This window comes from Anoplophora glabripennis, unplaced genomic scaffold, assembly GCF_000390285.2.
Source record: "Anoplophora glabripennis isolate ALB-LARVAE unplaced genomic scaffold, Agla_2.0 scaffold80, whole genome shotgun sequence".
NCBI lineage: Eukaryota > Metazoa > Arthropoda > Insecta > Coleoptera > Cerambycidae > Anoplophora > Anoplophora glabripennis.
Window position 1 is genome coordinate 761,943 of NW_019416401.1, and position 12,328 is coordinate 774,270.

General features: G+C 32.1%; 1 protein-coding gene across 3 annotated transcripts in view; it reads right to left on the reverse strand.

Moving 5' to 3' along the window:
• LOC108917564 (tyrosine-protein kinase transmembrane receptor Ror) overlaps positions 1-12,328 on the reverse strand; it is a 113,977-nt gene that overhangs the window by 30,496 nt on the left and 71,153 nt on the right. For all 3 annotated transcript variants that reach the window (XM_018724228.1, XM_018724227.1, XM_018724226.1), the window contains one exon: positions 1,604-1,759. In XM_018724228.1, coding sequence (XP_018579744.1) covers positions 1,604-1,759 — 156 coding nt within the window. The remainder of the gene's footprint in view (positions 1-1,603; positions 1,760-12,328) is intronic.

The window sequence follows — 12,328 nt, forward strand, 5'->3', positions numbered from 1 at the left end:
AATAAGTCTCAATGCTGAACATGAATTTCCACCGAGGTCATGTGATATTACGCCGTGTGATTTCTTTTTGTGGCCTTACCTTAAAAACACTATTTTTGAACTGCCTATTCCTGATTTAAACCATCTGCAGGCTCGACTTATAGACAAGATTCGTGAAATTAACAATACCCCGAGCATCTTAGAAAATGTCTTTAATTCTTTGAGGAACAGGTGTGAAAAGTGCTTGGAACAAGGAGGGGGACACTTTCAGCAGCTGCTTTAATTTATTGTTATAACAAGGAGGGGGACACTTTCCGCAGCTCCTTTAATTGTTTGTTATTGTTATCACGATTATTCTTTAAAATAAAGTTATATAGTCATTAACGTTATTGAAACTGACAGCTGCTATACAGCTCGGTGAGAAATGAGGTTAAGTTGGTCGCTATAAGCTACTCCCTACGTCCAATGTGTCAGAGCCAACTTCGACCACGTTTTTATTTGAACGCTCGTTATATCTTAGCTGCATTTCACATTATTTTATTGTCCATAAACGACAATTATAGTGAAATCTTTGTTCTTTGAGAGTGCCCATAGTAGGATCTATGTGATTGGAACGGTTGCATTGCTAAAAAATCTTAAAGTTAATTTTTATGGATTTTTGCATATTTCTCATAAATGACTAGAATTACAGCAAAAACGTAACACAGCACTTTAAATTAGTTACTATTTGTACCTTCTCACTTTTTTCATCTCTACATTTACGGTTAGAGAAATACAACTATAAAATTACGCCTACAAGATATTAATCAGCTTATTACGCCAGTTAACTAAATTTTCGTGCGGAATTCTGATCCCAGATTCGCACGATTCAATATGCTGTAAATTATTAAAACCGCACCTAATTACAGCAGGCAATCAGAGTAGAAACGTTACGGAAATGTAAACCCTCATCTAATTGTGGAGGGACTTTGCCTTCCTGTCCCCAAGAAATTGGCAGATCATCTTCAAACGGTTATAAACTTGATGAATAATTAAATGACAAACTGTGAGATTTTCGATAATTGTCACTTAAAAACTTTTGTATCCTGACGGCCCTCAAGGTTCAGTTCTGGAGCCACTTTAGTTTAAGTGAGTGAAAAATGACATCTTGAATGCAACGATTGGTTTTATTTTTGAGAAATCGTTTGCAGCGACAAGGTTGTTGTTTAGCAAAGCCCATTATTGTTATATTTTTGGACTCGCTATAGACGAATTTGAAGTTTTTAAGCAAATGTCCAGTAATCCCTCAAAAATGGGTAATAATGATTCAAAACCGCAGTAAAAATTCCCCACGACTTCACAACGCATATTTTAATTTTTTTATTAGGATTTAAATTAAAAAAGAAAAAAATTTTTTGAGATGTAAAGTTTTAATATATCTTTTTCCGTGCTGTAGATATTTTAGGTGTGTTGTATTAGTTTTCTAAAAGTACTTTTCCTTATATCTATCGTCTTTGGAACCGACAGTACACGGATACGGAAGCCCACAGGATCCCTGAGGTGCCCCTCTTAAATTGTACCCTGTCAAATTTCCCACTCGTTCTATTCAAACGAGGTGTCGCCGGTCGGACGGACAGATAGCTACCTATTCTCCTGGGGCAGATCCCCCTTGCTGTGGGCGGTAGCGAGTCGTGGGTACAGAGGCAGGTGTACGTGTTGTTGTTCTGGGGCCTGCAAGCCGTCTCTCCTTTACACACCTCCATGGTGCAGGAGCCGGGGTAGCTGACTGGAACGCGTGCATCTGCAACAAAAGGAACAGTCACTTATTTGTTGGAATTAGGAAAAGAGACTTTTTTCTACTTGTACAAGTTGACATACAATATATCCAAAAAACTTGACTCATTTTTAATTTTAATTAATGCGAAACAACATACACTAGCAATAAAATTAAACCGCGAATGATACGCACGAAATGAAAGCTATTATGAAATTTTGAAATACCTACGCGTAAAAATTAGGCCAGTAAACAGATTATTTACTTATTTTTATTTATTTCATGTATCTTTATTTATTACTGCGTTCTGTTAGATTTTATTTAAAAAAATTAAATGTTTCTTTGTGTGGGATAATAAGCTTCCTCCTAAAATTTCCTGCCTTCCCTAAACACCTCTACTTGAATGACGAATACAAACTTGAAATACTTTTTACTTTAACACCCTGTATCTTTGCAACTAGTGGCTTCAAACACTTGCATCGAACATCTTGTATATTGAATTTGGCGAAACTAATGACCCACCGTCTGCATTTTCTTGTCGTTAATAGTAACTATATTTTTATACCCACATAGCCCTTTTTTGTTGAGATTTTTATCAAATTTCGATTTAAATGGTAATGCACACCCCAAGCTTGGCTAAAAAAAGCGTCAGTTTAAATTACGCTTTGAATAAAAAAAGCTTTGGTTGGCTTAAATGGGATTCAAAACCTTTAAAAAAGTGTAATAAGGCAATATTAAATGTAGTCAAGTTTATCCCTGAACGCAGACAGAAAATCTGTTGCCTTATTGAAGTAGATTTGCTTCGATTTATCGAAAAAAATGATTGAATTGATAGAAAAAAATGTGCTGTATTTATAAAGTGTATAGAAGTATTACACTTTTCTGTTCAGACCAAAGAGTAGCGTAAATTCAACAAAAATTATTGAATAAAAGTATCATATTTCAAATATAACGATACAGGTCGAGGATTGAATATACAAGCGACTTTTGCAGGTGAGGACTATTTCCAGAGAAATTGTAATTACAATTATATTCATTCCAAGGGCTTCGCCAGCCAATGGGCTAGGGAGGGGGGAGGGGCAAGATAAGAGAGAGGATGGGAGAATATAAATTATAGGTAGAAATAGGTACAGTGAATTAATTTTTTTGAGAAGTATTTTTGATAAAACCTCTTTAATACAAGAAAAACATAAGAAAAGGTATAAATATCTAAAAAAATAGAGAAATTGAACGAAAATTGGTGCGTTGGTAGCTTTATAGTCTAATCAATAGGTAGAAGAGCTTACAAAAAATACCTCCAGGAAAAAAAATTCTAAGAAAGATGATGTTGTTTGTTTGTGGTGCATAAACGGCGAAGTTAACCTAAAAAATTCACAAAAGTCAAAAAATAGGTTTTTTGGTAATAAAGAAAAACTCCAATCGAAAAAAGTTAAATAAGAAAGTTGTAGCGATTTTGCTGTATCTCTTGGAAATTAAGGTTTTGAAACTTGTTACTTGCTGTAAATGTAGCCCTCGGCAAGCAAAAACGTACCTTTTTTTTAATTAAAAAATATTAAACATTTTTCGAGATATCGATTTTTCGAAAAAAATGTCATCTCGAAATTTAGCTCTTTGTGCTCGACGAATAGTCGTAGAGGAACGAATCAGGGCTAATTTTTCCTTAAGAGTTGTACTTTCATGGCAAAAAACAGTGATAACGATTTTATTCATTTGATGGCTCCAAAAATGACTGAAAATAGTAAAAAATTTTTTGGTCGCGTTTTTCTTGAATATTATATTATTACATGAATCGTTTGCTGGCATTTTTACGCGAATTTAAAAAGAAATCGTTGCTCTACGACCTTCTGGAGCCGAGAAATTGTGTTTTTCTTTAATTTACTCGATATACGCATTCTACTGATCAGTTCTGATCGCAGATATTCCACCATTGAGAAAACATGTCAACAGAAGAACCCCTCACTATCGAAATCGTGCAATCGATGACGAAAACAAAGTCATCCCGTCATCATGCGTTGCATCGCGAAACGACACAACACGTCCACAACCACATCTGATTTTTTTGCGAAGTCGCGTTCGAATCAAAGAAAATAAAAAAGGGGAATAACATCGCAGATGCACTGATTGTGCGCAAAAAATTAATAAGCGGCGACTGGTTTGAGATGCTGCTGAAAGAGCCTTATTGTCTCAATAACCCACTTGTCGGCGATCTGTGAAGCCACTCTAACATATTGCTTCATAATTAAGGAGTGAGGGCCACGCACTGTAGCACTACGGACCCGTTTGATCGGCCACATCTCTGAAATTCATAAGCGGGCGGTCGAGAAAAGAAATCTCAGTGCGAATTGGCCTGTCAAATTTGACGTTCCGATAGTAGGACTTGTGTGTTGTGTAATCTCATTTGCATTTCGTGTCACGTGTTTCAGAATAATTAGTTTTGTCCAACAGTAGTAGTTTTTTAACTTAAATGATAAAAAACTAATTTTCTAATTTTCGTTTTAAATTTTTTGACATTGGGATTACTTCCGCCAAAATCTAGAGAAAAAGACAAGGAACATTTGTTGTGTAAAGCATAAGAGACAGAAAATCCAGTACAAAAAAACTTCAAAAATAAAAAATAAAAAATTAAAATAAAAAATAAAAAATAAAAAAATTAAAAATTAAAAATTAAAAATTAAAAATTAAAAATTAAAGATTAAAAATTAAAAATTAAAAATTAAAAATTAAAAATTAAAAATTAAAAATTAAAAATTAAAAATTAAAAATTAAAAATTAAAAATTAAAAATTAAAAATTAAAAATTAAAAATTAAAAATTAAAAATTAAAAATTAAAAATTAAAAATTAAAAATTAAAAATTAAAAATTAAAAATTAAAAATTAAAAATTAAAAATTAAAAATTAAAAATTAAAAATTAAAAATTAAAAATTAAAAATTAAAAATTAAAAATTAAAAATTAAAAATTAAAAATTAAAAATTAAAAATTAAAAATTAAAAATTAAAAATTAAAAATTAAAAATTAAAAATTAAAAATTAAAAATTAAAAATTAAAAATTAAAAATTAAAAATTAAAAATTAAAAATTAAAAATTAAAAATTAAAAATTAAAAATTAAAAATTAAAAATTAAAAATTAAAAATTAAAAATTAAAAATTAAAAATTAAAAATTAAAAATTAAAAATTAAAAATTAAAAATTAAAAATTAAAAATTAAAAATTAAAAATTAAAAATTAAAAATTAAAAATTAAAAATTAAAAATTAAAAANATATTTAATAAAATAAAGAATAAAAAGTAAAATAAAGAAATAGGAAAACTTTTAAATAAAAAGGATTTAGTTACTAGAGACTGAAATTTGATTTTAATCACTATAAATTACAAATTATTTCCCGTTTCTTCATCAATATCATTCCACATTTTTCCGAGCACATTTTCAAGAGAGACAAGTACGATGCTTTAGAAGTCGTCTACTGATATTATCACTGTACTATACCACTTTGCAAGTGCTTTGAGCGATAACGAAAATTGTTTCTGCTGCGAAAATCTTTAAATTCAAACCGACGTGACCCTTGCCTGCAGACATAAACATAAATTATAAAGTATAATATCCTATTTGCTAAGTGGAAGTTTTGAATGTTTGTACTAATTCTGTTTAATAGACTGTACCAGTGAAACAAGTCAACACGTTATGAAAACTGCATACAAATAGTTTGTTCAACTGTTAGCTGTGGGATGATAATTTAACAGCTATACAATGCGCTTGATGCTGATGTGCTACTAATTTGCATTTGGAAAAACAACTAACAAATAAAAAGTTGAAAAAATATTTTATACAGATCTTATTTATGCTATACCTATTGGAGGCTGATTTCCTCTTGGAAAAATAGTGATGGTAGTTCATAGTATGTCTTTTTAACGTTATTAAGAGATTCAGTACAATTTGTCAATAGAATTTTATTTGTCAATGTCAGCTGTTCTTCTTACGACAGTGAGAACTGCTGTACAGTTTTCCTGTAGAGAATTAAGTATTTTCGATGTAACGTCTCGAGATACCAAGAAGTAGATAAGTGGTATGTTTATAAATTCCACGATTATTATATTTACAAATCCGAAGGGACATAAACAAAGGTCAAATTGATAATTAGATAATAAATTATTATTGTTTTATCGTAAATTTGTCAACAGAATCCTCGGCGCATATGAACGCATACAGTCGTAAATAATCTCCAATAAAAACGTTATAGACCCGGTGGTATTTTAGATAATATTGTGTTGTTTTAGGTTAAAGGCTTCCGTGTTGAAAAACTATCTTCCTGGTAAAGATGTTAGCAGTATGTGTTACAATCGCATACACTTACTGGTGTAGAACAAGATCGTATCTAGCTCGCTATCGGCTGACAAAGTCATATTCGTAGAAACTTTATTACAAAGTACGAAGTAGCAAATAATTGGAAGACACAATGCGTAATGTGACGAAGGCTTTTCGAAGTAGAACCAAATAGCAGCAACAAAGCTGTTTGCAGTAACGTGATTATTGTACGCGATGGTCACTAGTAACTCTGAAACTGAGCTGAATTTCGTCGTGATGGGTGGTTTGTTGTGGTGTTGCAATCAAAATCTGCGTCGATATCCAGTTGATGTAAACTCGTTATATTTTGACCCTAGGGTTATCTCCAGTATTTTTGAAAATAAATGCTCAATCACAAAAATGATCTGCATTTAATTAATTTAATTTTCATAATTTCAATTATTACACTGGCGTACTTTTTAGGATAGTCTCTGTTGATGATAGAAATGTGCCAGAAGAGTAAACTGTTAAAGAAGTATAATATGATAAAGAATTTGAAATCTTGAAAGTACAATTAAAAAAATTGGCATTTAGAGAAAATCTAGTAGTCCCCGGATTCGCAATTTTAAAGGATTTTTTTATTTTAAGGGATTATAGCTGATGCCAAAATAACACTTACTCTAATAAACGTTTTATAGTAACAAAGATAATTACATTTACAAGTTAATGAGGTTTCTGATAACGATACTGTAAATATTAATCATATTTTCGTACTACCACGTGAAAATAAATCAGTGCTCGTTTCTAGCTGTAGAGTTTTTTGGTGGATTGGTGCTAATTTACAATTCAGTGTTTTTGCATTGTAAAATAACAACATTGATAACTTTGATACCCCAACAAAACCGAAGGCGTTTTTCATGAAATGTACTGAAGCACAGACAATATAGCGTATCGCCACAGACTGCTTCCTAAATGCTGGAACCCGAAATGGATGCAGGCTTTTGTTAGCCGGCTTCCATCAATGAAATTTTGAGTGGTAACTATTCTACTTGGTAATAGGCGGTAGTTCCAGCGGTGGCTTTGTTGCCAAATAGTAACTGCTAAATAAATTTAATGATTTCAATTATTTAATTAAAGAGATATGGAACTTATCTTCTATTTGGAAATCACATTTGCCTTAAATGCTAAATAAAATAAATCAAGTTAGAATTAAAACTATGAATTTACCTAATTAATTATTTATTTTATATCACCTTGGAATGGGAAAATTCAAAAACTCGAAATTAATGTTTTTAGATTTGTGCGTCGACTTCCAATATTCCAAATTTGTTTATATTTCCAGCCATTCCGTTCCAGCCAAAAACCGTTTTTTTTTCTTATACTGTGTGACATCATAGATCGATAACGAAGGCTAAAAAGGCCACGCGCTCTAGGCCCCAGCAGAGAGAGAAGCCCTCTATGAGGACAGAATCATTCTAAAAAATTACAATGAGTTATTCTGATGACGAAAAATAAAACATAATTAACTGTATTATTCAAATAACAATAATGTGCAAACGTTCTTCAGGAATATTGGCAAATTTATTTTGGAGGAACAATCCCGTCAACGAACACTAAAAAAAAATTATTAGCAACCTTAGGTGACCAGAAAATAGCCCCGAGCTCATTGACAGTCCTTTAGACATATATTTTTTAAAGATCTGAAAATTTACAAGTATTGAAAGAAGAAGACGAAATGACGAAATGAAATGAAATGAATGAAAAAATGAAAAATGAAATGAAAAATGACGAAGACGAAATGCTTGATAATTTTGAATTTGTTTTTGAAGCAATTAATATTAAATTAAAACATATTTTCAACTGTATCATCACAATTACGTGCATGTTGATTTGTAAAAATTGTAGGTATCTTAATGTTATTTCGTTTTTAGGTATTCTCCTTATGTTGTTGTAAAGGTTAGTTATAAAAATCGTTGTTTGTTATTTTCGTATGGATGAATTTTAATTTGTTTAATGATTTTTTTATTTTAAACATATATATTTTATGCCAGCAAATTTTGATGTCAAATGAAATAAAGGAAAAGTCGTACATTTGTATTTAAAGTTTCTTTATATCTTTAATTATTAAACCTATAAGTGGATGTCAAAATACAAAAAAAAATCCTGTACCTACATTCCGCGACGTACTAATAACCCACCTTGTATATTAAATAAATTTATCGTCATCATCAAATATTAAAAAATTATATTACAAGCTGTTTAAAATATCATTACGAATTTTGTTTATTTGGAAATATATTTTCTGCAGTATTTCATTTGAATTATGATTAAATAACTTAATTGTAACACCGCAGCAGAATATCATATGAAACAACAATACATAGATATTCGTTGATTCTTTAAAAACATATTTATCAATACCTACATCATACATTTAAGTAAATACAGTAACGCAAAAAACAGATATTGATAAAAAAGTGTACAAAAGAAATCCGTTATATGTTGCTAGGATACGCGTAGGTATGCGGGCCGCTGCATTTGATTCTTCCTAAAATTCTGCTGGTGGTGTACTCTACCGGCAATTCGGAAATTTAAAACTGCTGGCCTATTCCAGTAGCGGTCTGTGGCGATAGCTATTTTGTCTGTGCCTGAACTAAGGTTTCTTCTCGATCTTTTTTAGAACAATAACACACAATAATTTTTGGGTAATGGAAAAGGCAAATATTTTAAAAACTCCCTTCCTCGTCATAAAGTACAACAAAATGAGTATATGAGGAGCCCACGTATTCAGTGTTTTGAATTTTTAGACCAGTCGAATTAAATTGACATATTTAACATTTCCTTTTTAATGTGTTTCATAAGGCTAATATATCCTAGTAAAAAATTGTAGACAAAATACCTTAAACATCTTGAAAAAAAGTTATAACAGGCAGTATAAAAATTCAGGTATTTCTAGACATGAAAATAAGATAGATTGTAAAAGGTAATGTTATTCTTGAATACTATTCTCATCTGCCTTTTTGTATAAATTGCAAACTACTCAAAATAACGGTGTTTACTCTGGATGCACTCAGATAAACCCACATCACCGTCTACTATTATTATTACCCTGATTCCTGACATTTAGATCTGTTCCAACTCATTCACGAAAAAATTTACCGGCAGCGTAACAATGGAATACGGATTATTATCTTTCCCAGTCAGCCAGCTGACTGACGAATTCCCGCCTGCCGTCGAATTTTCATTAAAAATTTATATCCGACACAACGGCGTAAACTTTCGGTTCTTAGCCCTTTCCATAACGCTCGCGACGCGGGGATCTACTTGAGAAGATCCATTGTGTGTTCTAAATCTGGTACACGTAAATGTTTATTTCGTTATGTCCAGTATTTGGGATTGTTGATATGTAAAGTGTGATTACATACGAATGGCTGCTATTTTCGCCTCCAAACAAAGTTAGTTCCTTATTTCAGAACGTCGGGATATGCTTATTGTGACGTAAATAGTATTATTAACGTAATACTGCTGAAGATTTATATAATAACCTAATATTAAAGTTTAGGTATAATTTGTTAAAGCGTAAATATTATCAAAATTAAATAGTTTACTTCATACAGTGTGTAGAAGTTTGACCGTCATTACTTCATCCTAATACAGATTAAGTAAAAATAAACAAGTTTTATATTACATGGGCGTAACATTAACCGTTTTTAAAATACGTCCATTTATTGAGTAATTTCATCACAACTTGGCAACAGTGCAGGTAGAATCACTTATCCTAATTCTAGGACAGTTGAATAGCGTGAATTTTCAGAACAAGGAACACTACCATTATCAAGAAGACATTGAGATACTTTCATTGAGCTTCCACATAAATGAATAACAATGTGATACCCACACAGGTATACATTTTGAAAAGCAAAGAGATTAATGAATTGGTGGTACGAAAAACACTTCCAACAAACGACAATGACGAATATGAAACTGTCAAACACGAACTGGTCGTTCTGCAAGCAGCATACTACTGTCATTCCGTCGCACTGTTGTCATATTGCGCGACTGTCAATTTTATCCAATTTTATTGATTAACAAAACTAGTTATTTTATTAAAAGTAAACACAAACTCAGTCACAATGGCGACAATATAATTTAAGCCAAAATCTGAATCTCCAACGGGCTCAAAGCGAGTGAGCCCTATCGCCCTCTAGGAGAGTAACTGACACGAATACGCAGTATACGGGTCACCCACATTATGAAGGTCAACGTCAATGAAATTGTGCCACTGGGGACTACCATGAAATCAAATTAGCAAAGCGTGCGTAAACACAAAAAAATATTAATGGGATTTGCGATTCAATTAAAATTCAAAGCCTACCGGATACAATAAAAAAATGAGAGCGGCTTTGATATTGCGTTGAAAAGCTTCAAGCAAGCCAAGCTCGAGCAAAAAATTAGCAACAGTTATGATTTAATCTCGTTTTTTTTTCGGTAAACGCGCGGAACTTCACTGCAAAACGTACGATGTAATCAGGAATTTCTTAGGTTCATATAAATCTTATCTGTTGCGTAAACGATCATAAGCTTTGATTTTTTCCCGCATTAAATTATTTTTACTAACAAATAACGCAATCATGCAATATCACAGTATATTGTCGGAATACAAGTCCCGAGCGGATTTCAAAAATTCACTCATGTTTCCAATCGGAATGTGAATTGGAATTTTCACCCCACTTCCCAAAATTACCGCCGCCGCTCTGAAAAACTCCCCAAGCAACTTTAAACCACTCCATCCAGAGCAGTTGACACGCCAAAAACGCGATGCCGGAAAATTCAAAACAAATCAAGAATAGTACCTCAGTAAACCGTACCATGCAGCAGAATCACCTGCGGAGCTGCCATAACCTGTGTACGAACGTCTACCTGATCCATCGGTAGTTGAGTAACCAGAATACGGAACTTGGCCAGAGGTAGTACTCGCTCAAAATTCGGCCAAATTCCACGACAATATGTAAATTAGCAAATTCAGATGATCGGAAATCGTTTTGTTTGATGATAATAAAATATTTCTAGTTCATTGAAAAAATTCAAATAACTTAATGAACGAGTTATATCCATTCGAATTTTTGGTAGCTTCTCATTGACAGCTGTTATGACGTAATTCTTTTCTAACAGTAAATAGCACGTACAAGATAATTGATTTCTCTGAATCATAGCGAGTCGCTAATAAACTTGCACACGCAATTTTATTAGCAAAATTTACAAGTACGTTACAACAAAGTTAAATGTTCTCTTTAAAAAAAAAAACACTAACTACTGCAAATAAGCGTATGATCTTAAAAATTTGATGCTCGTCATGTTATTACAAGCACGTATAATTAAGATTGCAGTGCAATAAATTGCATGTAATTGTTAATTCCACGACGAAGGTAAACATTATTTATTAAATTTTTAAGCAAGATCGACCGCTTCATGCATATGTAAAACGGCTAAAGCCAAGAGACAAGAATTAATTTCCTGTAAATTAGACAGGATTGTGAAATGACAGAGTAACAATTTTGAAATTTGATTTACGTCTTAATTATATGGAAAATTCGTTCCATTTCAGGTTCTATCAGAAATTGCTTTATTTCCATACAAGCTCTTAGTTAAAACACATGTAAAGGGTGACCCAAAAGAAAAGCAGAATTTCAATGAAGAAAAAAGATTTTATTATTAATTAAAAGTTTTCACATGCTTTGACTAATGTGTTCTCTGCGATTCAATAGGCATACTCGATTTCTTTAGAAAAAAAAAATAGAAATTAGTTAAAGAAACCGTGGTGAAAAAAGGACAAGAGAAGGATTTTTTTATTTATACATTTATTTATTTATTCATAAATAGCAAAATATCGAAATAAACAGAGTAAAAAAACTACCACAAAGAAACAAATAACTTTAAACACATTATCATCCAAATATTAGTCATCAACTAATATTCGAATAGCAGTTCTAACAACAAACAGCTCTGCATTCGAAATCGCTGTCGTGCATCATCTTCCCTCGTGGTACACCCATGACAATAAAGGCCTTTTGTCCTGCTGGAAGCAATCCCCTGAGCAGCGAACGGCTTCAGTCGCCACTGAATTTATGCACGATTGCATCATTACTGAAAGCCATTCATTCCGAGCATTCGCGGTTTTGTCGGCTCCATTATAATAATGCGCTTTTATCCGGGCGAAATTAATCCTTATTATGTATTCGTCTTCTGGTGTGTGGCGCTGGGGAGAGCCGAGACTCGATCTGGACCGCCGATGATTCTTTGGGATCTTTAGCAAGAG